This window comes from Ictalurus punctatus, chromosome 18, assembly GCF_001660625.3.
Source record: "Ictalurus punctatus breed USDA103 chromosome 18, Coco_2.0, whole genome shotgun sequence".
Taxonomy (NCBI): Eukaryota; Metazoa; Chordata; class Actinopteri; order Siluriformes; family Ictaluridae; genus Ictalurus; species Ictalurus punctatus.
Window position 1 is genome coordinate 456270 of NC_030433.2, and position 27856 is coordinate 484125.

Sequence of the window (27856 nt, forward strand, 5' to 3'; positions counted from 1 at the left end):
TCAGTTTCTTCCTGAGTGAAATCTCAAAGGTTCTTTAAGACTCATGATGTCTACGGGGGTACTTGAAAGTTTGTGAGCCCTTTAGAAAGTTGTATAGCCTATATCTGCATAAATATGACTTACAACATTAGATTTTTGCACAAGTCCTAAAAGTAGTCAAAGAGATCCCAGTTAAACAAATGAGACAAAAATATTACACTTGGTCATTTATTTATTGAGGAAAATGATCCAATATTACATATCGGTGAGTGCGAGAAGGGGAAAGTCATTGCACTCCAAAAAGAACATTTCTGGCCCTCTGCAGTTTGCTGAAGATCACGTGGAGAAGCCTGAAGGCGCAATCTCTCTCTCTCTCTCTCTCTCTCTCTCTCTGTCTCACTCTGTCAATCAGATACACAATGTTAAGTCAGTGTGGGAGGTTGCGTTAAAATTGGGTGGCTATTAATTGTCATCTGCTGCCACCTAGTGGATACACAATAGTACAACGGCACAAATATTAGGATTTAAACTCAGCAAAAATGGTTAAAGAAATAAATAAGCAAATAAATGAATAAATAAACGAACGAACAAATAAATAACAATTACGTCGTGTTTACTCGCCAGCTTTGCCTGTATCTAATGCCCATTGTAAACATGTCACCCTACGATCAAGCTCTGCAAGCACACAGTCACGTAATCTAATAAATAAATAAAATGAATAAAACCACATCATGTTTACCATGGAGTGCTATAGGGAAGCCAGGGAGAACCATACTGAATTTAAGGGGGGAAATCTGGGATTAAGTAAAATCTGGGTTTTAGTAAAATCTGAGATTGAGTAAAATCTGGGGTTGAGACATTCTGACACGGAAAGCGAAACGCGCACGTGATTGGACAGAAAGTAGGGCCTTGTCTGTCGTCGATCACGTGATTCTGTGAAACAAATACACGCCTCGATACGGGGCTTCACTGGAGATTGTGTTGCGTGCTCGATACACGCCTCGAAGCCTCAGTGTCCTATGTAACATCACTAGCATCCAGGCCGGTAGGCGGCGGTGTTGGGTTTGCTGTTAGTTTCTAACACACGGTAACGCTGTAGAAGAAGCAATTAGTACGCGCGTGGTAGCGTTGTGTCACACACAGACCGTTTTAAACCACTGGCATATGTTTGCATGACAATAGTAGCATACTACTTTTAGCCAGAAAATGCGTTTTGTGGTTTCTCGATCTAAACGGCAGCTGCGTTAATATTTGGAGGAACCGCGCACTTTAAAAAAAAAAAAAAAAAAAAAGACATTTAAATTGACAAATGCTGTCACATTACACAAGGCGTCCAGTGTGTAAAGTTATCTTCATCATGTATTGGTGGTGTATTGAGGGATGCGAGGCGTGAGTACAGCAGCCTGTACTGACAGGAGGAAGCGCCCCCTCCCCCCAACTCTCCCTCCCCCCATATTTGGTCATTTTGCGTCTGTCTTCCTGCGCTCACGCGGCTGATCGTTATGACGGCACTGTTGCTGCGCGCGCGCGGCCGCTTTACAGCGTTTCGTACGTTTCCGCAGAACGCGAAGTGGTCAAACAGCACGGAACTGGACTGCAGATTATCCAGCATTAAAGCCGCGCCGAGCTGCCGAAGAATGGACTATCAGGTAAATTAGCTGTAGATTTATACTAATGATAAGACAGTAATTGGTGAGTGTTTATAAAATTAACCAGAGCTCGGGTAACGTAACGTGGCTGCTTTATAAGTGAACAGATGACCTGCTGTATAGATGACCTGCAGTATATTAACAGCTGTGGGTGAGTTAGTGTCTTTTCACCAGCAGTAGAAAAGCCGAAGTTAAAATGCGGTAATGTTGCGTCAGCCGGGAATCCAGGCGAATCCTAACAACAGGGTCGAACTACATGACCGACTGTTTCCCGCGGAAGTATAAGATAAAGGACAAAACCCGTGCAGTCCAGGTTATATTTCAGTCCCGACATCAGTTCTGTTCAAACAATCCGAGGCTCATGTGTTTTACGCCAACCACGTGACTCTTGGTGTTCCTGAATTGGCTTAGCGCCAGCGAATTCAAAACAAACCAACTTTATTTATACTCGCGAAAGTAAAAGATTCGAATGATAAATTAGCAAAAAGTCTCGGGTAAAATTGGACAATACATAAATCTCACCTCTTCTCGTGGCCGCGCTGGCTGCGTTTGTAAGGTGTGCAATTCGCTGGGTTTTATTATTGATTGTAGTTAAACCAGGGGCGTTTCTGGGGGCTGAGCACTGCAGGGTGTGTGTGTGTGTGTGTGTGTGTGATCGAAGAGGATGTGCAGGAGACTTCCGCTTCATCTGGCTTTTCAGTCAGCCTTCCGGTTTTAAATCACTCAAATGATGACGTCCGGTGAATAGGAAAGGCTGTTTTTAGACGTATCTACTGTAATCTACCCCATCAGACGATGATTTAACAGGAAAAGGGTCCAGCAACGCCCCTGAGTTAAATATACTGCAGGTCGCACCTTTCTGATTTGGCGTAGTTTGTATTAGTGGTGGACGATACAGAAAACGATGGTCGGGATTTTGGAAGATGTGTACATCACGGCACAACTTGTAAGCTCTGTTTTTGTTTTTCTTTCCCTCCTGAAGGATGCCATTTGTACCCTGAACACACTACAGACCAATGCCAGCGCCCTGGAGCAGGTGCGTCGAGAGCGCGCTCACCCCCAAATCCAGCTGCAGGCCATGAGGAGCTTTCTGCAGCGTTCAGGCCTTACGGTAGCGTGCACTCAACACACTCCATAATACCGGAGCACTGATCATACAGTCATTCTGCTGTAATTGTTATGCAGTATATTGCAATAATCAATAAGCGGATACTGCGTTGCATGTCTGCTTGAGTGCCTTCAATCATAGCTTACACAACTGCAATTCCTTTTCAGTAGCTGCTCTTTCATAGACCCTTTAATTGTCTGTTCACGCCACTTTTCCAGTGCATGGTACGGCTTGACCCGGCTCGCTTTACTTTCCCGAACGTGCTTTTCCGCTGCAATTTTAGTTCCGCTTCGACATGGGTGCCATCTTCCATGCAGGAATAACGGTGTGTTATGGAAGCCCTGTACATATACACGGTCAGGCCGTATTCCTGTTCAGTGAACACGGACCATGTTAATGACGTGAAATAACGCCGTTCTAGAACCCACGTCGTGCTGGATATGACTGCGTTCGATTCAGCCACACTGGAGTGACTTCGATAAACGCCTGGTTGGAAATCAGTAACCAGCGAGATTTAAAAAAACTCAGACGGAAACCTTTGTTGTAATTTGATCTGTAATGAGATAAATGATATATAAGTTTCAATTAATAGAATATTTCCATATGCAAAGTATGTATTAAATGACACATGTTTATTCAGGCACAATCCAGAACCACTCATTAAGGAGAATCCTTACTCCCTCAGTACGTGCCTCACGTTTAGTGTCTGCTCGGCTCGCTTGGAACATCGCCTGAGGTGGTACTAAAAAAAGTACCAGGTACTATCCACAGTGGAAAGCCCCCAAAAAGCGAGCAGAGTCGAGCCGTACTGTACCGTGCGGTGGAAAAGTGCCAAAGGTTTAATGATTTTACTTTTCTTTATGCTTTTTCCAGGTGGAGGAACTCGATCATCTTAACATCATACATGTAACTGGAACAAAGGGAAAGGTAAATTGTGGTGCATATGTATTTTTGTTCACACCTGAGATCAGCCTTTTGTAAGGACTGAAAAGGGGTAGACTTGATAAGAACCCTCCACAACAAAACTGTGTGTTTAGTTTTGTAGGTATAGAGTGGGGCCAGCTGTAGAGCAGTTTTCAATTGTTTAAAATACGGCATGAATCCGTGGACCCGGCATGCCCTGTGTCAGCAGTTCAGGCTGGTTTATGTGGTTTAACGGTGTGGAGAATGTTTTCTTTGCACACTTTGAGGCTGTTAATACCAGTCAGTCATCGCTTGAATGCCACGGTCTATTTGAGCATTGCTGCTGACCATGTGCATCTCATGTGGCCCCAATTTACTCATTTTCTAATGGCTACTTCCAGCATGAAAATGCACCATGTCACAAAGCAAAAGTCATCTCGGACTGGTTTCATGAACATGACCATGAGTTCAGTGTTCTTAGTGGCTTTCCCAGTCATTGGCTCTGAATCATAGAACAGCTTTGGGATGTGGTAGAACCGGAGATTCACAGCATGAAAGTGCACCAGAAAGATCTGCTGTAATTGTGTGATGCAGTCACGTCAACATGGACCTGAATTTCAAAGGAATGTTTCCAACATCTTGTGGAATCCATGCCTTGAAGAATTGAGGCTGTTCTGAGAGCAGTGGGAGGCCCCACCCTGTATTAGTGTAGTATTCCAAAGAAAAAAAGCTCCGTGAGTGTATTATCACAGTCTGACGAATGAATAGTGGTAGTGATGAAATGAACTGATCTCGCCTCATTGCAGGAGCAAGAGATTATCTGGAATGTGTCGATTCTGTGGTAAATAATTGACGTACATGATTGTTGTTTCGTCAGGGTTCGACGTGTGCCTTCACGGAGAAGATTCTGAGGAGCTATGGCTTCCGCACTGGATTTTACAGGTACTGCAACTTTTGAAAGTATGTGACTCTTGTGCATTTGTGTGTTTGTGTTTATCAAGTCATGTCTTAAAGGGGTCATTCGATGCTTTTTAAACGTCTTTAAAAGTTCATTATTTAGTGTACTGGGTGTAATAGAATAGGTTAACATGCTTAAAAATCACGTTATTTTCCACCCACTGTACATTATTGCAGTACCTCTATTCCCAGGATGCCTGAATCGCTTCGATTGAGTTCCGGTTCCTCCAAAGCCCCTCTTTCGGAAAAGCCCAGAGTGTTCTGATTGGCCAGCTGACCCATTGCGTTGTGATGCTTCAGCTTCCAAGTCTTCAAAAGTAATTCTAAGCTTCTAAGCAACACAGTTAACGTCGTCGGTTTTACCGTATCAGTTCGAACCCGAGTGAGATTCAGAAAATGCAGATGATCATTCAGCTCGATCAGAACCAACTTTACAAGTGTGACTTGAGCAGAACTTTTCACAGTGATAAGTTTATATTTGGTAACTCTCTTACCTTTCAGTAACTACTTAGTTATAATGGTTCACTTTGGCTCAGGAAATCGACAGACAGAAAGACACAGGATACGGACGGGTCACTGTGTCCCGGGAATGTGCGTTACTCTGCACATTTGTAGGTAAAATATTCCCACAGCTGAATATCAAAACTTTAGCTAGCAGCTAGCAGAGGTCTACAACTGAGCCCGGGGTCACAACCCAAAACTCCGCATTTGAACAGTCAATAGCAGATACTTCAGTAGCCTTTGTGTGGATCCTGCGTTGTACTCGCAAACTTTTGGGTCGTACTGCTCAGGAACAGCGTTCTGAATAAATTTTAACCACTGATTCCTAATTTCCTCCGTTTTCGGATGGCCAAGTGAAAGGGCTTCGCTTTCTCACTGGAGCACGACGTCTCCACGACATGCCGCCATCACAGTTCACTGTAGCCCCGCCTTCTTTCTTCGTGGCTGCCTTTGGGCAGGATTATGTCAATATGTCAAACTGTGACTCGACATTTGCAGAATTAATACCTGGACTTCGAATGAGGTGTTTTTAGGTGGGTCTCTATGATCTTTATAACTTTGCAGATCTTTTACATGCACAGATGCATTACACACTAAAAAAGGGAAAACAATACAAAGCATCATGTGACTCCTTTAAATTGAGCGTGCGCTCACGTTTTAATGATAGTGTGAATGTGTGACGTGAGCCTGAGATTTGTGAGTGTTTTGTATCGCTGTAACGTTTGAGAGGTGTGTGCATGTGTGTATGTTTTTGTGTTCATTGGCTAAGGTACGGTACTGGATATTTGGAACACTGTTGTGCAATATAACCCTTTGTAACTCCATTGGACTTTAGACTCTAATGAGCAACACCAATGCACTTATGGAGGTGGGTGCCTTCAGATATTTTGTTAAATTAGTTGTGTGAGTAGGTATGCTTTCATCCAAATGATAAGTAAATGAATGCATATTGTGTATTTCCTTCAAGTATTAATCGATATTTTGAAGGAGTTGAAAACAATTTGATTTTCTTTTAATTTTTTCAAGATTGCTAATGTGCATATTAAAAACAATCATAAAACACACGAATAGAAAGAGCATTAAATGATAGAGGCTGCAGTTCTGGTTTATTGTTTGTATTGACTGTGTGTGTGTGTGTGTGTGTGTGTGTGTGTGTGTGTGTGTGTGTGTGTGTCCCGTTTCAGTTCTCCACACTTGGTGCAGGTTAGGGAGAGGATCCGTGTGAATGGCTGCCCCATTGGGAAAGATCTTTTCACCAAATACTTTTGGCAGGTTTACACCCGGCTGGACGAAACTAAGGTCTGTGTGCGTGTGTGCACAAGTGTGTGTGTGTTGAATTTACAACTTTCTAGATTTATACCTTTTGCAAATTAGTCCTAAATAGCTCCTGTCCCAACTTTGTTGGAACGTGTTGCATGCATCAGTTGCAGAATAAACGTTTACCTTCAAAAAACTATGCACTTGATTAGTTAAAACATCAAATACCTTGTATTTATACTTCTTTTTTTTTTTTTTTTTTTTTGTTGTTCAAATACAAGTCAAAGTGCATTTACAAATTGCTCCTCTTTGTTTTATTAGCATTTTCCATACTGTCCCAACTTTTTTGGAATTGGGGTTGTATGCTTGTGTGGCCATTTGATTCCCACCAAGTTCTAAACACACACACAGACAGGCAAGAAGCTGACTAACGTATTTGATCTTGTTACCTGTTGAACTTTAGGATGCGCATGGTGGCAGTATGCCAGCGTATTTCCGCTTCCTGACCATCCTTGCCTTCCACGTATTCCTGCAGGAGAAGGTGAGTGACCTCGTAGCTCATGTGATGTCACTTCAGCGATAACGTTGCTGTCTACCTTACTCGTTATCTTTGGTGATCGGTTCCTGTTTGGTTGTCAGAACTACTGGAACAGTATAAAAACGTATAGTGTGGCAATCTGAAAACCACGATTTTTACAGCTATAGGATCTGATTAACTGGTTACAACATTTTGTGGGTTTAATTTGCCATAGAACACTGCAGCAGAAGTACAAGGTTTTAATACGTTATTTAGGTGATAAATTTATGTGGATAGCTCCATCATTAGCTATGCTTGTGTCTGGCATCATGTTAAAGGTGTGACCTTTATCATAGTAGACCACTATACTAACATGTGGAATTCATTATGTCGTTGAGTCAGAATTAGAATTCAAACAGCATTTTGCTTTTATTCCTCTTGTGCTTTGAAAATGTTTCCTCCTGAAGTAAAAGTAAAAAAAAAAAAAAATTGGGTTTGACAGTTTTTGGAATAATCCAGTATGTTCTTTGTATTGTAGCATGCTGGATTGTTATGGACCTTTTGTCACTTTCAACACCGACTTGGGCCACTGACCAGAAATTTTGTCTTGCCAACATAACCTTTGCCTTTCATTGTATGCACAGAGAACCTTTAATCTGTTCGTGTGTGTTTGTGTTCGTGTGTGCTTGTGTTTGTGTGTGTAAAGGTGGACGTGGCAATCATTGAGGTGGGAATAGGTGGTGCCTATGACTGCACCAACATAATTCGGTAAGAAAACTCTTCATTTTAGTGTATTCAGAAAATAAACTTGCCTGTATTTCCAGGTGTGTGACTTGTAATAAACATTTAAAGTTAATCTTAACCGTGTGTGTGCGTGCGTACCTGCAGGAGACCGTGGGTGTGTGGGATTTCCTCGTTGGGCATTGACCACACCAGCATTCTTGGGGATACAATCGAGAAGATTGCCTGGCAGAAGGGAGGAATATTTAAGGTGTGTGAACGTGTAGTGTCCGACTCAGAGTGGTTAAGTCATTAGGGTTTATTTGTGGGTTTTTGTAAGATGTCTCATGTTTTGATTTGTTTACAAACATTAACATCTAACTCATTCTTATTAAATGGAATGAGAAGGGTTTTTTTTTTTTTTGTTTTTTTTTTGAGTGGCAGGTAAATGATCCTGTCTTATGGTTGTTTGCATGTGTGTGTTTTGTGTCTGTGGTCAAAGCCTGGAGTTCCAGCATTCATTGTGAATCAACCAGACGGACCAATGAAAGTTCTTCAGGAGAGAGCAGAAGAGATTGGGGTGAGAAGCAGAGATTAACATGCTCCCCTCTTTCTAAAACTGTGCATTCTGTAGCGTAGCACGAGTGTGTGTGTGTGTGTGTGTGTGAAGAATAATAAGTAATATATAAATATATAAAGTATTTAGCTTCTTTTAAACTGATTAAGGTGATTTTTTTTTTTTAACGGTTGCATTTCTGTTGGGTTACTAAATGTCCTCAGAAGTAAAATAATCCATCATTCTTTGGTGGGTGGGTGTGTCTGTAGTGCCCGTTGTTTTTGTGCCCTGAGTTGGCTCAATACCGGAGTTCTGAGGAGGTGAAATTGGGTTTGGCCGGACAGCACCAGTGGTCCAACGCCTCACTTGCGTTACAGCTCACACACTGCTGGCTCCAGAGGCGCTGCAGCACAGGTAAGTGTCTGTATACCTTTATTTCCACAAGATGTCATCATATGAACAGATTAAAACATGACTTGGCATTTATGTGGGTGTATACATGAATATTTTGCTAGATCTAACTATTGTGAGGTTTTCCAGTGTCAAAATAATTGGTTAGATTTAAATTTAAGCACTTCAAGCATCTTGTACAAACCCTGATTTAGACACAGAGGTTAGCGTAACGTTAGCTCACTTTATAGCAAACAGGAAGTCTTTAAAGAATTGAGGTTAAATGAAGTGTGACTAACCTTTGTGTGTTCTGCAGAAGCAGTGGGATGTGTCGTTTTAGCGGAAATAGTATTAACTGGTGCACATACAACATCGCTTACGGTACTGCCGTATTGAAGATACTACAGTTTAAATATACAGTGGCATCGGCAGTATTTTGAAGCTTTAATATTGCGATACTACCGATATACCGTGCAACCCTATTAGATACTACTTGGTATTACCGTTATAGTGTTCCTATAGAGTCTAAAGTCTGTTTCCTGCTCCTTAATTATGTTGTGCTGACTCCTGGCCTGCCCCAGTAGTATACAGATCTGAATTTTTAATTTGATATTTTTAAACAGATATTCCCTCATTAACTTATTTCTCTTTTTAAAAGATCCAGCGGTTACTTCTGCATCTGCTTTTAGTGGCCTTCATACAGCTTCGGTGTTTGAGCCAAGTCCTCACATGCTGAAAGGTGAGAAGTTTATTCATACATATAGATCATTTATGTACTAATATGTGTATGAGCACAGCATTGAAATGGGTCATACTGCTCCTCTTCTTCCTCTTCTTCTTCTTCTTCTTCTTCTTCTTCTTCTTCTTGCTGTGTGAGCACATCTTTATCTTTCATTCGACTACTACTTTATATTTTTTCCACATAACCTATAGTTTTTAACAGACGCCATTCAAACAGATCATTTCCTTGAGATGTAATACGTATAATACTATTTAAAATGTTTGTGTGAAGGTTTAACCACTGAAATACAATGACAGTGTTTGTACATTTGAAGTATTTGTGGTTGACTGACAGGTGTGGGTATTTTTAGATATCAGAGCAACCTAATCAACCTGTGAAAAATTCAGCATCATGAAGGCACAGTATTTTTGTCAGAAATTCAGAACACTGTTTGTTTACTTTGGGTGCCTTGTATACAGTTTACTTGAAGTTGATTGTGTGTCTGCGTGTGTGTAGGTCTGGCTGAGACTGAATGGCTGGGCCGGACTCAGACCCTGAGGCGTGGCAGCGTCACGTACTTCCTGGATGGTGCTCACACCACGCGCAGCATGCAGGCGTGTGTGAACTGGTTCAGCGAGGTGGCTGCACAACATGAGAAAAACGCCATGTATGTCCCTCTCTCTCTCTCTCTCTCTCCCTCTCTCTCCTTTTCACCGTGACCTCCAACTTTTTTTTTGTCTTTCCAAATCGGAAGCAAGGCATATTATTTCCTCAGAATGAATGAATAAATAAAGCTGCTTTTAATAATTTAATATGAATATTTAAGTCAAACACATTGTAGGAAATTAGTAAAAAAGAAGAAAATGACTTCTGCAGTGTGTAGGTTCAGGAATGTAGAGAACAAATACCTGATGTGCAGGTGTGAAGAATTCTCTTCTCATGGACGTGAATGGAGGATTGACGCCACGTTGATAAAAAATGTTAAATGCATTGAATTAATGGAAAAACTATAAGGAATGGTGTCTAGTGTAATAATTTCAGAATCGGACAGTTGAAAGCATGGAAATGAGTAATTCTGTCCTTAATGTGCTCATGTAAAAACTTATTTATTTGTGTGTGTGTGTGTGTGTGTGTGTGTGTGTGTGTGTGTAGGGGTTCAGTGGTGCGAGTGCTGCTGTTTAATGCCACTGGAGAGCGGGATTGCGGTGCTATGCTCAAGCTGCTCGTGGTAAGACTCCAGCACTGGTATTGGAAAACGTATGGTATTATAACTGCCACCCTATTCTGAGTTTGAAGTACTTGGTGCTCCAAAAGGCCATTTCTTTTGTTTTGGCTATACTCTGAAGACATTTGGGTTTCAGATCGAAAGTTAAGAGTCATGTGATTTTTAAGCATCATTATTTTGTTTATTGGGTGTAATAGAATAGGTTAACATGCTTTCATGTTCAAAATCCGCATCATTTTTGGCAGTGTTTGTCTAGACACCTGTCCTCAACATGCCAATTTTGCCTCTGTATATTTTACAAACAACCATTGTTTGTATCCATTGTGTAAAATCCAGCAGTTCTGTATAACAGGTGGAATTCTTTACACATAGACTCTTCCATGTTGTCAGTCAAGTCAAGTTGCTTTGTCGTTTCAACCAAATACAGCTAGTACAGTACACGGTGAAACAAAACAGCGTTCCAGTTATTCCACTGTTCAGATGCGAGTGAAATGATCGCACTGTAGAGCCCTGTGGTACCACTGAAAAACCCATTTGTTTTCAGATCCAGTTTGTGTAGGTACATGGTGGGGCTCCCTAATAAACTGGCCATTGAATTTGTAGAACACTGACACACTATACACTCTTGATGATTACTTGTATTTTTGTTATTTTGCAGCCATGTCATTTCGATTTTGCGGTTTTCTGTCCTAACATCACGGAGGCCATTGCTGACTGCAATGCAGGTCAGTAGACACTTGTGATATTTACATTTTTCATATTAATTTCGGGTTTATTCGCTGCCTAACCGTTTTTTTTTTTGTTTGTTTTTTTTCTTTATTTATTCAGACCAACAGAACTTCAATGTGTCTGTAGAGCACATGCTCACACGCTGCCTGGACAATCAGCAGAGCTGGCGCATTCTCAACGGTATCGAGGAGGAGGGGCCAGAGTCACAGCTTCTAATTGGGGGTGGTGTCCATTTGCCTCTGAGACTGGAGAGAAGTGGTGCCTCGTTAGTTTTCCCCTGCATCTTGAGCGCTCTTCAGTGGATCACACAGGGACGTGACCCACTTGTGTCTGATTCCACTAAACACGTCATGCCTGTCAAAGCTAGTGTCAATGCTAAAGCAGTGCCACTAAGAGAGGCCGCTAATGTGCATGTGCTAATCACAGGCAGCTTGCACTTAGTAGGAGGAGCCCTAAAACACCTCGTACCTGCCCTGTCATCCTAACACAATGTTTAGTTTGTGTATGTGACTGGGAGAGTGTGCGTGACGTGGAGGTCCCCAGTATGTTTTTGCACTGTGATATGAAAAAGCTAAATTATGCTCTACAGTGGTGTGCTTGAAAGTTTGCGAACCTTTTTAGAATCTTCTATTGTTCTGCATGAATATGAGGTAAAAGATAAGATTTTCACGCATGTCCTAACCGTAGATAAATAGAACCAAATTAAACAAATGAGACCAAAAAGTTTTACTTGGTCATTTATTTATTGCAGGAAATGATCGAGTATCACACGTCGGAGTTGCAAAAGTATGTGAACATTTGCTTTCAGTATCTGGTGTGAGCCCCTTGTGCAGCAATAACTGCAACTAAACATTTCCAGTAATTGTTTATCAGTCCTGCAGAGGGCGCACACTCGCACCTGATGGTCATCCCATTGATTGAAAACACCTGACTCTAATTTCACATTCAAATTAATCTACTAATCCTAGAGGTTCACATACTTTTGCCATTCACAGATATGAAATATTGGATCGTTTTCCTCAATAAATAAATGACCAAGTATAATATTTTTGTTTCACTTGTTTATTTGGGATCTCTTGATCTACGTTTAAGACTTGTGTAAAAATCTGATGATGTTTTGGGTCATATTTATTCAGATATATATTAATTTTTAAAGGGTTCACAAATTTACAAGCACCACTATATTTAAGATTTAAAAACTTACTGAATATACCTCCTAAATTTGAAGCAGGAGTCTGAAGTACTTAGCTTTTCACCTGTGCTTTCCTTCTGTTGGGAGTGTTCACAGAGCCTGCTTAAACACTGCTTAACCCTAGTCTTAGTACCCTGTCAGTTGTCTTAAATATCAAATCTTCTGACATTTCAGGACTGGGATTACTCTGTCCAGGATATCCTTTCATATACAGTCAGGATAACACTGAATTTATTTATAGGCCTGCAGATAAAACTGCAAACATCATGCTATCAAATGTTCAGTGTCCCTTGATTATGCATTTTCATATACTGCCCTGTTCCCAGTTTGCTTTTCTTTTTATGTGCTACAAATCATAGTATTCAGTTTTCCTATACTGTTCGGGATTTGATGCATGTGATTGATTTCTGGTAAACAAAACCTATCCAAACATAATTTCTCATTGGTGTGTATACTCTGTGTTAAGTTTGGGCTACACCCAAAACTGTACAACACTGTCAGTGCACTATTGTGCTATCTCATGAGCACACACAGTGCCCTCAGAAATAAGTATGAGTAAAACTGATTATATAACGTAAACAATAAACACAATTCAAATTTCTTATACAAAACCATCTGAGAAACTATTAGTCTTTGTTTTAACAAATTCTGTTAGAACTACTTTTAAGAATACTTTTACTGTCTCTTCAAAACATTTGTCTAAATTCCTAAAACTCATAACTAAGAGAGACAGAAAGCAGACATCCTTTTAGCAGCCATGTTCTGTTCCTCTGCCATGTGCTGGTTCACACTCAAACAGTGATGCTGAAATGGTGCTGTCCTTTCAGGACCCTGTTGGCACACGTGCGAGGAGCGTGTAGAGCGAGGATTTTAGTGAGTCTGTTCCAGAAGCAGCCTTGCAAGCCCAAGCCATGACGCTACCTCCACCATGAATCACAGCTGAGCTTGTATGTTTTGGATCATGAGCAGATCCGTTCTTTCTCCACACTTTGGCCTTTCCATCACTTCGATAGAGGTTGATCTTGATACCAGATCTCTGTATTTCTTTGCCAGTTCCAATCTGGCTTTTTGATTCTTACTGCTGAGTGGTTCGCATCTTGTGGTATGGCCTCTGTATTTCTGCTCTCGAAGTCTTCGAACAGTGGGTCGTGATACCTTCACCCCTGCCCTGTGGAGGATGTTGATGTCACTAACTGCTGTTTTTGAGTTTTCCTTCACAGCTCTCACAATGTTTCAGTAGTTGTTTTCTTGGGTTGACCCAGTTGGTATCTGTTGCTCAGTCCACCAGTGGTTTCTTTATTTTTCAGGACATTCCAAATTGTTGTATTGGTGATGCTCAGTATTTGTGCGATCCCTCTGTTTGATTTTCCCTCTTTTCTCAGCTTCAGAATAGCTTGCTTTTCTAATCAGAGCTGTCTGATCTTCATGTTTGCGTATACTTTTTTTTACACCTGCAGTCTTCACAGGTGAAACTGAAGGCTAATCTTACAAGATGCTCAGAGCTATTTATTGTTTAAACAGTCAGTCTAGCAGGACACACCTGCATAACGAGACACCTGGCAGTCACATGTTTCAGTATTTCTGCTCGCATACAAAAAACACCTACATATAAATACCAGGAAATTAAAGATGAAATTGTAAACTCTTCTGATGTTCATCTTGTGATCTCGAACCCAAATGTCCTCAATCTACAGCAAAAATTTTATTGGCTTTTCAGTAGTTTTAGGAGGGACTGTATATGGAGCAACGGCTCAAATATGGTACTGCAATTTATCTTTGAGTTCGGTACAGCAGTGTTTAGATCAGGCTTAAGAGTGAATCAACCTCAAATCACCACGTTTTAATAAATGTTCCTGACTGACCATCTTAGATTTGCTACATACTTTCTGCCACCATCAATGCCATAAATAAATAATGTCACCATTCTCAATAAGTAAGGTGTACAATTTGAGGCTTGCATCTGTGTTAGTTTGCGATATATAGAGGCTTTAATAAAGGGGTGTGGCCCTGTAAAAATGAGTGCTGCGGAAAAGTTCCAATGTCCATTACTTTTGAACTATTCATGCTAGATGTATGAAATCTCAGGGATTGTTGTCTACTATGAGATAATCTTAAAGGGCCACAGTTGTATACGTGCCAATTTATGACCGTCCTATTGTCTTTGACCCAATGTTTAACGTCTGTGAATACATGAATGATACAATTTTCTTTGCTTTTCCTAATTTAATGGGGACAACTCGGTAAACACACAATTAACATGATATTTTTTATGTCCTGTATACATTTTGTAGCGTTTGGACATTGTAACATTTTGTTCTTTGGGTCGCCCCAGGCTCTGTTAGCTGTAGAACATAAGAAATATCAAAATTTTACATGCATTTATTTTGGTTGTTTTATTAAGGTCACTATCACCTGCTATAATTTTATCTATTCAATATACAGTTGCAGTCAAAATTATTCAACCTCCATCAGGTTTATTGTCAAAATTTTGACTTTCAGCTGTTTGCAATGAACAAATCAAACAAAAGCAATTGAAATAGTTCAACACAACAAACGCTTCAAGTGATTTCCCCAAATTCAACTGAAAATTCAGCTTATAATGACTTCTCCAGTTTCAAAATGATTCAACCCCCTTAATTGAATCCCTCAAAACAGCACAAATATGCAAAACAGGTGTTGTCTCAAGCACACCTGATGCAACTAATCAAGGGCTTCATTAGATGCACGGATGTGCTTGAGCTGGAACACATGAGATACCTGAACTGGCTAGGGGCAGAAAATTTGTGAAATACCTGGACGGGGCAGAAAAAGGAAGTTATCAACGGCTGCAAGCAGATTTGTGAGAAGGCAGGTGGTGAAAAACCCTCGAGTGACTGTAAAAGACCTGCAGCGAGACTCGGTGTAACAGCTCTGAGGTTTCAGTGAGCACAGTAAGGTGTGTACTAAACGCAGAAGGTCTCCATGCCAGAACTCCAGGACATTCACTGCTACTGACCCAAAAGCACAAGAAAAGTCGCTCAAAATCATATAAATAATCCAGAGAAGTTGGGATTGTGTTCTGTGGAGCGATGAAACAAAACTGGAACTTTTCAGCACGATGGATCAGCGGTATGTCCGGAGGAAGAAGAATGAAGAAAGAAGACTCTGTCCACAGTCGAGCATGGTGGAGGCTCGGTGATGCTCTGCGGCTACTTTGCGTCCTCTGCCACTGGAAACCTGCAGCGTGTGGAAGGCGAGATGGATTCATTGAAGTATCAGAAATTCTCAGGAGAAAACGTCATGCCGTCTGTGAGGAAGCTGAAGCTTGGGCGTCACTGGACCTTCCAACAGGACAGCGATACCAAGCACACCTCAAATCCACCAAGGCTCGGTTACAGAAGAAGTCCTGATTATTCTGCAGGGCTATCGAGATTTACTTTACCCTCGCAAGGGCACATCAAAAGGTTTGAAGTGGATGTGGCCACTTTTACTTAAATGGCTATATCTCTTGAAGGGAATCAGAAATTTTCAATAAACTTGGTAAACTTCTGTAGGGGCCCAGTCTGAGGGAACTTGGGGGGGAAAAAAGGAGGAGTTTGGCCACTTGGTGGAGCTATAATAATTGCTGTATACATGGTGGGAACGGTTAGAGGTATATCAGAAATCTTGAAAATGTGATGAAAAGCTGACTTCCAAAGTTGACTTTGCTTTATAACTCATTATGTTGGTGGTGGAAAGTACTTGAGTAATTGTACTTTTTTGCAATACTTCAGTATTATTTTGGGGTATTTATACTGTGCTTGAGTGGAATTGAATACTTGTACCCAATTACATTTCCTAGAAGAAAAACTTTTTACTCCTTGTATTTTATATCATTCATTACAAATCCCAACGCTCTCTTTTTCTCTTCTCCAGCCAATGCCTGGATGCTACAGGTCCACTCAATCAGCTCCTGAGCATTTTTTTTGTTGCGTTTTGTTCACATTTCAGTTAAAGTATTCAGTCAAATTCTTCGATCTAGACAAAGCTTTCAAAAATCAGCCACGTTCCTCTATCTGCTGCGACCTAGTTCATTTCGTCATGTTCCAACATTTCAAACTTTTTTACATTTTAAAGCTCGAGTACGTTTATTAGACTTCTTTCACTGGAGTACGGTTTTGGCGGGATGCTTCCACTTTTAACTGAGTAAGATTTTGACACCTTATCTATACTTTCACTTAAGTACAATTTCTCAGTACTTTTCCCACCCCTGAATGTTCTAAATGAATTGGCAAAAAGCAAGCGGTCACCAGTAACCAAACAAGTAAGCAAGATTGATCTTCTGCTAGCAATAATAATTCTGTGTCAGTGATAAAGACTGGGGGCCATAGTAATACTAATGGTATCAGTTAACATTTATTATTTTTTAAATAATACAATAAATATACTACAATTGAACATCATCTTTGGCAGAGTTACAACATCCTGGCTCTGTCACCATTTCACAATTAAGGGCATGCCTTTATTCATCTGAGCATTTGAAATGTATATCATAGCAATAAAGATGCGATTGGAATCAAATCAATTTCAGCTTGGAATAACATTAAGAGAATGAAAAACTTTCATCATTTTCATGCATACAGAAAGGCTTTAATGCTTCAAAAGACATACAAGGGTGCGTGGCCACAGTAAATTTGAATTTATTGACACAAAAAAACAATATATCTTCTATCCTCTCTTACACAGGTTTAACAAGACCTTAAAACAGACAACACAACAAAAGACAAATATTCAAAAAAACAAAAACAAAAAAAACAAACAACACAGAATTCTTTTATTGGCAGCATCATGGCTTTTTTTTGTGTGGAAATTTACAAAACTGGTTATTTTCTTAAACATTATGAATTTTTATGTGTTGAATGAATCATTTTAAAAAGCAATTCAAGTCATATTTCAAATGAACAGAATGCAAAGCAGAGTCGCTGGCATAGTGGTGTAAGATGAGTGCATTAGGGACTAGTGGCAAAGAAATGCAGAATAAACAGGGAAGAAAGACAAGAAAGTTCATTTTCTTTTTAAACCAAGGCTCTTAAGAATTATAATAAATGGGAAATCGATCTACCCCACAGTTCCACAGTCTTAAATAAAGTGACTTTCTGGTCATTAAGTGTATTTCATGAAGCCTAAAGCCATGAGAATATCTTTGGCCTGAGAATAGGAGGACAGTAGATTAGTTGGTCCTCTGTATTTGGCTCTGGCAACAGAGGTCAAGTTCTTCCCTGTACAAAATAATAATAATAATAATAATCTCCCCACTGAAGACTTTATGGACATCTAACTGCTTGAGGTGAACTGCTCATTGCACTCATGTCCACAGTAAAGCTGTAGGTCCACAAACACCGTAAAACAATTACTACCTTTTAAAAATTCTTTCTTTCTTTTTTTTCTTACTACAGTTTAAATTCATGGGAATAAATGTGCGATGGAGGACTATGCGAAAGTACATAAATAATCTCCAGACAAAGCGCCGCTTTACAGTTTGCATACTGCACGTTCAACAACAGTGTGTGGGGTGATGGCAAAGAGATAAATCTGTTAGTTACGAGGTCAAAATTTTTGCTTTATCAATGAATATGATGGATTGTCATGCATAAAAATATTTACCCACACAAGACACAGGGCCCGCTACCCAGAAAAGATGTGATGAAAGAAATGGAAGATGTTTCAACATCATCTGTGAATAATTTTAAACAAATAAACAAAACAATGGAAAATATATATGTATATAGCACCACAGGCAGAAGGAAATAGCACCTAGTTTACTGATATAGTGTTTCCTCAATGAAACGGTCGTTCATTGCGTGTGCTTTCTGATAGACTCGAGCACAAGGTTTGATAGAAAAAGGATAAAGGATAGAATCGTTCAGATATCCTGTGATTTTAACAAGACAACACAAGAGCAAAATCAGTTTGATGTGAACTTGCTATTATTGCTTGTTCTGACTTTTATTTTCATTCAGTCGTGTGAAATGACCAAAAAAAAAAAAAGGACGGGGTCACGCCTGCAACAGGACATAATGTTTTCTTCATGGGGTTTCTGACATTTTATTGAATTTTTCTCTGCTATCTAATTTTCTCTATGATGACTCTTATTGTTGAAATGCGAAACTTTATTTGCACTAATCATTAGCATCGCTGCGGTCCTTCTCGCTCAATGGTTCACATGCATGTTTTGAAGCACAAAAAAAAGAAACAAGAAAAAAAAAACAGAGAAATATACAGAAAGTACTTACAAACATACAAAAAATATTTATATATATATTTATATATAAGCACCATTCCAGGGAATGGGAGAACAAATATGCACAAAATAAAGTTCATTGAAGTACTGGGGGGAAAATGAAACAATGAATAAATGCAAGCAGAAACCAGACAGAGCTAAAACCAGGTGGAGTGTGTGAGGATGTTTCCACCTGCAGGAAGTGCATCAAAGATGGAGGATTACTGTTGCTATATCCTGCACCTTTACAGCATGGGTGGTAAGATGTGGTCAGAACGTGGCAATTAAAGCATAGGGTTAGCTAGCTAGCATTCAGCTAATCCAGTTTCAAAACTTGCATGTGACAGAGACAGGTACACTGAGGTCAAAAAAAGTTTCTTTTTTTTTTTTTTCTTTTTTTTTTTTTGAAATCCATTCTTTATTTTCTTAAATTTCTTTTATCCTTTCTATGTTACGTTGTTTTATTTTGGAAACACAAATCTTTAGAAAATATGTTGTCCTATTCCTTTCTTTGGTTTCTGAGAAAATGAATGTGGTTGTTTTTTGTTTTTTTTTCCTGGTGCGCTCAGTAAACAGTCTTAACCAATAAAGCAGGCCGGGCCAACCTCAAAGCCAAACTTCTGCGTCGCTCCACCGAAGTCGTTGAACATGATGTCAACATATGGTATCTGCTCCACTTTTGGTGTGTTGATCTCTAGAATAGTCTTTTCATAGCCCTTTTTCAACTGCATAAAAGGTGAGGAGAGAGGAAGGAACAAGGAGGAGAGCATTTTAGTTGAAAAGTACTAGAATAGCAAGACCAGATCTTTAATTTTTCAATACACCGAAGAGATTCGGGGTTTGAGATCAAAAGATCGATACGAGACAATAGATCAGAATTTCAGCTTTCATTTCCTGATATTTACCGCTAGGTTTGTTAAACAACTTAGAGCATGGCAGCTTTAGTGGCAGACCACCCAATTTTTAGGAGAGCAAAACTATTGGTACAAACAGATTTTAAGTAAAGAACACTTGATAATTGTTTGCATATCCCTTGCTGGCAATAACTGCATCAAGCCACAGACTCATTAACATCACTGAGCTGTTGCATTTGGGTCAGTGTCGTGCTGCACGATGAAGCAATGCCATCAGGAGTTACATCATCAATAAAGGTTAGTGAGCGTGTTCCAGAAGCAGCCTTGCCAGACCAAGCCATGACACTACCTCCACCATGCTTGACCAATGAACTCGTATGTTTTGGATCATGAGCAGATCTGTTCTTTCTCCACACTCTAGCCTTTCCATCACTTTGGTTCCATCTTGGGTCCAGGTATTTTGTGTCTCAGGTATTGTGAATCTGAATCCAATTCTTACTGCTGATAATTGGTTTGTATCCTGTGGTATGCCCTCTATATTTCTGTTCACAAAGTCTTTTTGAACTGTGTCTTGTGATACTATCAGCTTTGCCCTGTGGAGCTTGCTGGTGATATCACTGACTGTTGATTTGGGGATTTTCTTCACAGCTCTCACAAAGTTTGTCATCAACTGCTGTTGCTTTCCTTGGACGATCTGTTCAGTGTCTGGTTGTTAGTACACAAGCGGTTTCTTTCTCTTTATTGGCTATGCCTAATGCTTGTCCAATGGCTCTGTTTGATTTTCAATCTTTTCTCGCTTTTCAGAATGGCTTGCTTTTCTCCCATATACAGCTCTCTGGTCTTTATGTTGGTTTATCCTTTTTAACAACAAATGCAGTCTTCACAGGTGAAATCCAGGGCTCATAACCAAGAGGAGAAATTCAGAGATATTTGTTGTTTAAACAGTCATTCTAACAGGGCATATCTGAGCAACAAGAAACACCTGTCAGTCACATGTTCCAATATTTTTGATCACTGGAAAAAAGGGTGGGTTCAAACAAAAGATGCCATATTCAAATTTGTTTAACACATCTAGTTTTAAATATGAGGAATTGAAAGCTAAAATCTATTGTCTCAGTCATCTTTTGATCTCAAACCCAAATGTCTTCAAAAGCAAGAATCGGCTTTGCCATTTCAACACTTTTGAAAAGTACATAAAATACCTTCCATCACTATTTAAGGATTAAGTGTATAAGTTTTGCTCACCGCACATCCATCGATGATGGCACTAATATATGGATTGTTGTCATGGGACATCTCTTCGTCGTTGGAGCCCAGGAAGCGGATGGCCTTGTCGTGCGAGTTTAGCTCCTGGTCATGCCAGGCCACGGACTGGTAGCAGTTATATGTGAGATTCTGCCGGGCCGAGGCACTTAGCAAGCGTAGAAATGTCATTTGGACCACACCAATTGGATTGTCCTCAGCATCCATGTAAGAGAGCTGTAAGTGCAGAAAGAAACAGGGGGTCCAGCTAGCAGTTCACGATACAGTGCCCTCTAGAGGTTCATTGAAAATTATACATCACAGCTTTTTAGTTAGTTGGAGGAAATATTTGAAATACTTCCAAAAGCAATGTGAACTGAAAATTTATTGAGACTAATGAGGCTAAGACAATCTCAACCTGTTCTGTAGCGAATCCATTCCCCCTAAAGTGTGTAAATTTCAGAAGGGGGTTAAATTTTTAATCATGTCCAATAAACATTATTATTGCAGCACAATTTTTTATTTATTTATTTATTTTTTTACATATTATATTAATTAAACATAAAAAAATGAAACATGAGCCAGTACACAATCGACTGAGAAGTTCAGAATTTCAGTGGAGGACTTCTGAAATTTGTGTTTTTAAGGCATTCTCATCTAACTAGGTATCACACCGATAAAACAATGTAAAGTAGGCTGTTTATGGTGGTCGGGGGGGGGGGGGGGGGGGGGGGGGGGTCTGTTCTCTAATCTGCAGTCCAATCCTTCAAGATAAAGTACAACAATGTAAAATAAGACGTGACGTAACCTTTGCATTTTAAGAAAATATGCAAATGTTTGTTTTCTCCATACCAACCCATGTGAGTTAGAACACAGCATTTCCTCCTTTTACATCTCATACACATGACCTTGACTGTGACAGCAAAGCACAAGAAATTAACATGCTACGCATGCACACATACACACTCACACACACTGTACTTACGTGTTTTCCTCATCATACACTCATATGCACTGACCTCACACATGCAAGATGATATGAACTTGCATACTAACACACAAACACACAGACTGGACTCTGGTATTTATGAACAGTTAAACTACGCTTTCTTTTGTTTGTGGTCAAATAGAATTGACCAAAGAATCTAAAAGTCACTACACTATCCAGTCAGTGTATGGGTGTGTCTGTATATTGTCCATTGTTTGTTTTTTTTTGCTTTGCGTGAACTACCAGCACAAGGAAACATTACCTTATGTTCAGAGCCACATACTGTATCATCAGTGGCTCAACCCAGAAGCTATGTGAGAAAGAAGTGACCATGAGTCTCAAAGCCAGTAAAGTGGCTCTATTTCCACTAGACTTGCCAGAGAGAACGGGAAACAGCCATTAAGTCAACATGCAAGGATCCAGAACCGCCGTCAAAAGAGTGTAATGTGTAAGCGTTTCTCCAATTTACAGGCACTGAGGATGAAGGCAGAGGCCTTCAGCCAAAATCAACCAGCAACTACTGATCAATTTAGGGAAGTTCACCAATTCCCCAAGATACTATGAGAGTGTTGTTGTTTTTAAATTAAGTCACAGCTTTGCGACACTTCTGCCCTCATCTCTCAGATCGGCCATAAGCCTGGGGACTCACTCTGCTGCTGTTATAGTACAGATAACCTCGTGCAATACCATGCTCAAACATGACCAGATCCCAAGCGCTCCAGTTGCAGAGCTTGACCCATGCAGTACCACAAGCTTCCAAGAGATGGAACCTCAGAACCACGGCACCTTGGACCCTAGGAACTTAGGCTCTTCAGAACCTTGGCTTCTCAGAATATAAGAACTTTGGAACCACAACTGTGGGAACCTCAGAACATTAGAAGTGAGAAACCTCAGACCGTCAGAACCTCAGGACCTCGGAAAAGGAACCTCAGAACCAAAGTCCACTCTCTTGGATCCCATCTTGGGCCTTTCTACTTACCATGGACCCCCGTTTGTAGCGACTATACCAAGTGCCTGGGCTGTCTTTGGGCCAGCGAGCCATTTTGCTCTGTAAAATAACAAGAGTGGTTCAGGAGGTGGAAGGTGGATGTAGGGTCATGGAGGTGCTCTTACCAGTTTACCACGTTTGAATTCACTGTACCAGGAGCCTGGAGTCTCCTTCACCCAGGAGGTTAGCCTAGTCTGAGACACCAGAGCAAGAGAAAGAAAGGGAGTTTAAAAAATGGGGAACACGACCAAGAGAAACAGGGAAAAGAAAAGAAGAAGAAAGAAAGAAAGAAAGAAAGAAGAAGAACACAAGCCTGAACAGGAAGAGCAACAGTAAGACAATATATAGAGAGGGATGATTAAAGAGGTTTGGAAAGGTTTGGAAAATTGCATCATGAACAATAAAACCCATAATACCATTTACAGTTAAATGACCAATTATATAGATTTACATACCCTTTGCTGAATCTGAAAAATGTTAATCGTTTTTTTTTTTTTTTTTAAATAAGGATTATTAAAATTGCATTTGTTTTTTGATCTTTATTGTTTACTCTTTTTATCTTTTGTTAAAAAAAAAAATCACAAAAATACTCCCAAAAAATATTTTTTGATAAATCTGTGTCCTGCACATTCTTTGCTTTTCCAGCATCTTCTGTATATTTGACCCTCTTCAACAGCGACTATATGATGTTGAGATCCATCTTTTCACACTGAGGACCACTGAGGTTCTCGTACACGACTATTCCAAAAGGTGCAAACATTCACTGATGCTCAAGAAGGTAACACGATACATTAAGAGCCAGGGGGGTGTAAACTTTTGAACAGGATAATTGGTGTAATGTTATTATTTTGTTTATCTTTTTCAGTTAGTACTGCTCTGCAGAAGCTACATAAGATATTTACGTTACCTAGAAGACGAAATAATAAAATTTACACCGAACAGCCTGTTAAAAAAATGTACACCCCCCATGGACAAGGGACTCGTGGACCACTATCACAAACATAAAATCAGTCATTGATGATCCAGGTAACAACACACAGTATTAAGTACCAAGGGTATGTAAACTTTTGAACAGTTCATATTCGTGTAAAGTCAGTTATTATTGTGTCTTTTGAACTATATGTAAACATCTGTTATGTGAAATAACTTATTCAAGGCAGCACTAAATAAAAAACATGATGCAATTTTAATGATCCCTCTTATTATTATTATTATTATTATTATTATTATTATTATTATTATTATTTTACAATTATTAACATTTTGCAGATTGTGCAAGGGGTATATAAATTTATGAGCACAACTGTATGCTGGTTAATTAGGTCTTTTTAAATCAGAACATACATCCTCAGACCCGAGCAGTCGAGAACACTTATTATCTGCTAGAGATGTGTTGGGAACTAGGAAAGGGTCAAAATGCGGGCCATCGGGCGCCCCTGAGGACTAGGTTGGAAAACAGTGGTTCATGTTATAGAACATTAATTTGCATTATTAAATAGTATGATAAGCTCTGCCACATGGCTGTTATTTATTACGTACACAGAGGTTTGATCCTAGGGCTAGATATTTTTAATCATATTTCATTTCATTTACCCCTATTTTTACTATAATTTATGATTCTGTCATTGTTCAGAACATCACTATTCATATATCTCAGCAGGATCATGACGGTCAAGCATCAGAAAAGAGTTCCAGTGTCTTTATCATGATTTTGATACCACCATTTTCAACAAGGCCGATAAAGCAAACCATTAATGACTAATTCTGATGTTCTTCCTCTGCATGTTTAAAATCAGGATTTAATATCAGGGAGAACATCGCGTCTCTCGGCGTGGAACATTAATATCTTTGATTACATAAGCTGATGTGTTTTATGGACTGAATAGATGTGTTTAAGGATTTGTATTGTTTCCAGGATGTTAGTTTCTCGTGTAGCACATCTTATAAACAGTGTTAGTCATATTTATTTAGGAGTACGCATTTTAATTAACTCATAGTGCATTCATATATATATGAATTGAATGCCATGGCGTTTAAAAATTCCGGCTACTATGCTGTGCCATAGGGGAATCCCTTACCACTGATGGATGGGAGAGAGGGGGCTGACAAATTGGGCTGCAGTCAGTAATGGTATAGTGATGAGCTAGGTTGTGAGCACAGATTTTATCCCCGGCCCTCCAGGCATTGTTCATGTGAATACTCACCCCTTCACTCTTTTTATCTGGGAAGATACAGCTCTCTCCTCCAGCCGTAAAGTTGCAGTAAACCTTGAAAGAATCTCGTGAGCAGCCCTGGTTTGGATCAATCCAGTACTCCCCTTTAAAAAGGAAACAAAAAGCAAAACAAAACCAAACAGAGGCTGATCACATGTAAATTCTTGTGATTTTTACATTGTTGGTTAGGTTTATTATGGGTATGCAAATATTCTGGCTAGGCGCAACAATATAGTTTTACAGTGAGGAGAGTGTTACTACCTTTATTTATTTATTTAACAATCATTATTTCACCTTTATTACATCTTCTCTCCACTTTATGGACCGTCACCTACAGGTCCATCAGTAATCCGTTTATAATATTTAGGTGTTTGTTTTAAATTCAAAGCATTCACATTTGGGTTTGCAACAATTCAAAATTCACATAAATTGGGATAGTAAAAAGTCATGGAAAGCCTGTGCACGTGTGTGTGTGTGTGTGTGTGTGTGTGTGTGTGTGTGTGTGTGTGTGTGTGTGCGTGCACCCACCATCAGGAAATTCAGGGTGGCAGAGTTGCAGGTCTTTGCAGGTGCGTGCTGGGTTGTTCTTGGTGCCCAGTGGGTGTTTCATCTGTTCGATCTCCTGCTTGAGGGAGTTGAGTGAGCCAAAAATCTCCTCCATGCCATCCTCATAATCCTTATAGTTGGCATCGGGCGCGTCATCTGCTATTTGGCTGGCATCTACGTTCCGCCGTGCTCTCTTCGGGCTTGAATGCATGGGCAGCGGGTGGATGACATCGCCTGGTGGACCCTTAAGGTGTGCATTGGGAGGCATTGGTATTGCTTTTCACAAACTTTTCCACAATTCCAACTTTACCCGCAAATCCATACAAACTGCTTCCATGAAACATTGTGAATGGCATGAGCTTGACTGATAACATGATTGGTATGAAATGAAGCAAAAAATTCATTCTAAAAATGACAGAAATGCATGTATTTTACAGAATACTTGAATACATGTCAATTTAATATCTAAAAAGCTCAACTTTCTTGGAGAAACTAGTACTGACCGGTGGACCTGGAGGTCCTGGTACTCCTGTTTCTCCCTTTGGTCCTGTTTGACCCTAAAGAGAGAGTGAGAGAGAGAGAGATACAGATTAAAAACATACCAAAAGCCAAGAATTTTTATATGATTTATGGTTGAGAGGGAAACTTACTGATGATCCTTTAGCTCCTTTAGGACCAGGGGGTCCCTGCATAAGAAACACACACATACAAACAAACATTCATATATGTACACACCAAAAAACTGTAGCTTTGAATTGAATGATTCTGAATGATTGTTTGGTGAAAACATACAGGCAATCCAGGAGGTCCAATCGGTCCCAGAGGTCCAGCAGGGCCAGCAATACCCTGGAGAGAGAGAGAGAGAGAGAGAGAGAGAGAGAGAGAGAGAGAGAGAGAGAGAGAGAGAGAGAGAGAGAGAGAGAGAGAGAGAGAGAGAGAGAGAGAGAGAGAGAGAGAGAGAGAGAGAGAGAGAGAGAGAGAGAGAGAGAGAGAGAGAGAGAGAGATAAACAAACAAACAAAAAGAGTTAGAGAGCATTATTCAATAGAATCACTGTGTGAGAATAAACATGCATAATTTCTCTGTGTGTGTGTCTCACATATCCATATACACTATATGGTCAAATGTTTATGGACACCTGATCATCACACCCATGTGTGCTATTTGAACATCATTTACATTTACAACATTTACTCCTGTAAATGTTTGAGTGAGTGTGTGACTGAACATAGTGTACGTGTTAAGAAGTTTACATGTATCTATATTTGTGTATGTAGTTCATGTGTGTGCATCGTACAGTGTCTCCTTTGGGTCCGGCTGTTCCCTGTGGTCCGGGCAGTCCTCTGTCTCCTTTCTCTCCCTGCTCTCCAGGAGGCCCAATCAAACCAATCAGACCTGGATGACCCTGAAACACACACAATTCACACAATAAACAACACACGAAAGCGTGCGTATATACGCTTACTGTATATGTATACACGTACGCTTTTCTATCATCTAATAGAATAATTAATATTAGTTATTAGTCGTGCTTGCGTAGCGGAGCATCACTATTGTTATCTCGCGTACTTATTATATGTTATAATTATTATTATTCTTCCGGACAAAACGTAACGTAACTCGTCCCACACCGTTCGTGCTACGGACATGAATGAGGGCATAAACTGACTGGCTACTTGAGGAGAGGTGTGCTATGACTTTTAAGCGATCCGACTTACAATGTTCGAACCGCAGACAGAAAATTGCGGAACTTTAAAGAGGAGAAAACACGGGTGTCACAGCTCAGACGTCGTTCAGCGGACATGCGCATGTCACATATCCTTTTGTACGTCTTAGGGAGTACACCTGCATATACGCATTTCGGAAATTTTGCGGGAAATATTCAGAAAACGTCATAATTCTGGCCCCATAGACAATAATGTGTTTTGGGTATTATGACATAAAGCCTATTATATTAAAATCTCGAGTTAAATACCATGCTTCAATACAATACAATACCAAAAAAAAATGCTTCAAGAAACACATGTAGCTCCTCCTACTGACCAGCATGTGCAGCTGCACGTGTTTCTAGAATTTAGCGCAGGCAAGCACAGAAAATGTCAATTCTAGCTACACTTATTCTTCTCAAACACATTATCCAAACCATCACCACTGTCCTGTGAAGGAAAATTTTGTCTCGATGGGAGTGGTCTTTTGCAGGATGACCCCACCCCCATCATCAGGGGACAAGGGCTCACTTGAATTGAGCTAATATGGGAGATTTTAAAGCAAATGGACAGTATTAGACTGCCATCTCCTCCACTGTCATCAAACCACCAACTGAGGGAACATCATTTGGAAGAATGGAGTTCATCCCTACTGTACAGTTCCAGAGACTTGTACCA

General features: G+C 40.0%; 2 protein-coding genes and 1 long non-coding RNA gene across 4 annotated transcripts in view; 1 reads left to right on the forward strand and 2 right to left on the reverse strand.

Moving 5' to 3' along the window:
- Nucleotides 1-191: 191 nt before the first annotated feature.
- LOC124629134 (uncharacterized) lies at nucleotides 192-2238 on the reverse strand. The gene is made up of 2 exons (XR_006984025.2): nucleotides 2151-2238; nucleotides 192-380 (listed from the first exon to the last, which is right to left on the reverse strand). It is a non-coding gene; the product is annotated as an uncharacterized LOC124629134 (long non-coding RNA).
- On the forward strand, nucleotides 1074-19237 carry fpgs (folylpolyglutamate synthase). Its single transcript, XM_017492310.3, has 15 exons — nucleotides 1074-1628; nucleotides 2611-2739; nucleotides 3610-3663; nucleotides 4517-4581; nucleotides 6282-6396; nucleotides 6818-6895; nucleotides 7578-7639; nucleotides 7760-7862; nucleotides 8094-8171; nucleotides 8417-8561; nucleotides 9196-9276; nucleotides 9775-9925; nucleotides 10411-10486; nucleotides 11142-11208; nucleotides 11312-19237. Exons 1-15 carry the CDS (start codon nucleotides 1482-1484, stop codon nucleotides 11695-11697), a joined length of 1737 nt encoding a protein of 578 aa, XP_017347799.1. The 5' UTR covers nucleotides 1074-1481; the 3' UTR covers nucleotides 11698-19237.
- The window catches only part of col5a1 (procollagen, type V, alpha 1), a 92733-nt gene continuing 81923 nt past the window's right edge, over nucleotides 17047-27856 (reverse strand). The window contains exons 58-66 of one of the 2 annotated variants that reach the window (XM_053687786.1): nucleotides 26770-26877; nucleotides 26266-26319; nucleotides 26124-26159; nucleotides 25977-26030; nucleotides 25456-25717; nucleotides 24919-25031; nucleotides 22706-22774; nucleotides 20742-20975; nucleotides 17047-19367 (exon numbers count right to left, since the gene is read on the reverse strand). In XM_053687786.1, the coding sequence (XP_053543761.1) occupies nucleotides 19221-19367; nucleotides 20742-20975; nucleotides 22706-22774; nucleotides 24919-25031; nucleotides 25456-25717; nucleotides 25977-26030; nucleotides 26124-26159; nucleotides 26266-26319; nucleotides 26770-26877 (1077 nt within the window). In that variant the 3' untranslated portion in view covers nucleotides 17047-19220. Of the gene's footprint in view, nucleotides 19368-20741; nucleotides 20976-22705; nucleotides 22775-22839; nucleotides 22909-24918; nucleotides 25032-25455; nucleotides 25718-25976; nucleotides 26031-26123; nucleotides 26160-26265; nucleotides 26320-26769; nucleotides 26878-27856 lie in introns of both variants that reach the window. The other variant, XM_047161681.2, reaches the window with a different exon arrangement.

Bases quoted from the DNA above. Each gene is read 5' to 3' on its own strand.
- fpgs (XM_017492310.3), top strand. From the start codon at position 1,482: ATGACGGCACTGTTGCTGCGCGCGCGCGGCCGCTTTACAGCGTTTCGT. The intron at 2,740-3,609 runs GTAGCGTGCACT...TGCTTTTTCCAG, and splicing joins TGCAGCGTTCAGGCCTTACG to GTGGAGGAACTCGATCATCT. The intron at 8,172-8,416 runs GTGAGAAGCAGA...GTGTGTCTGTAG, and splicing joins AGAGAGCAGAAGAGATTGGG to TGCCCGTTGTTTTTGTGCCC.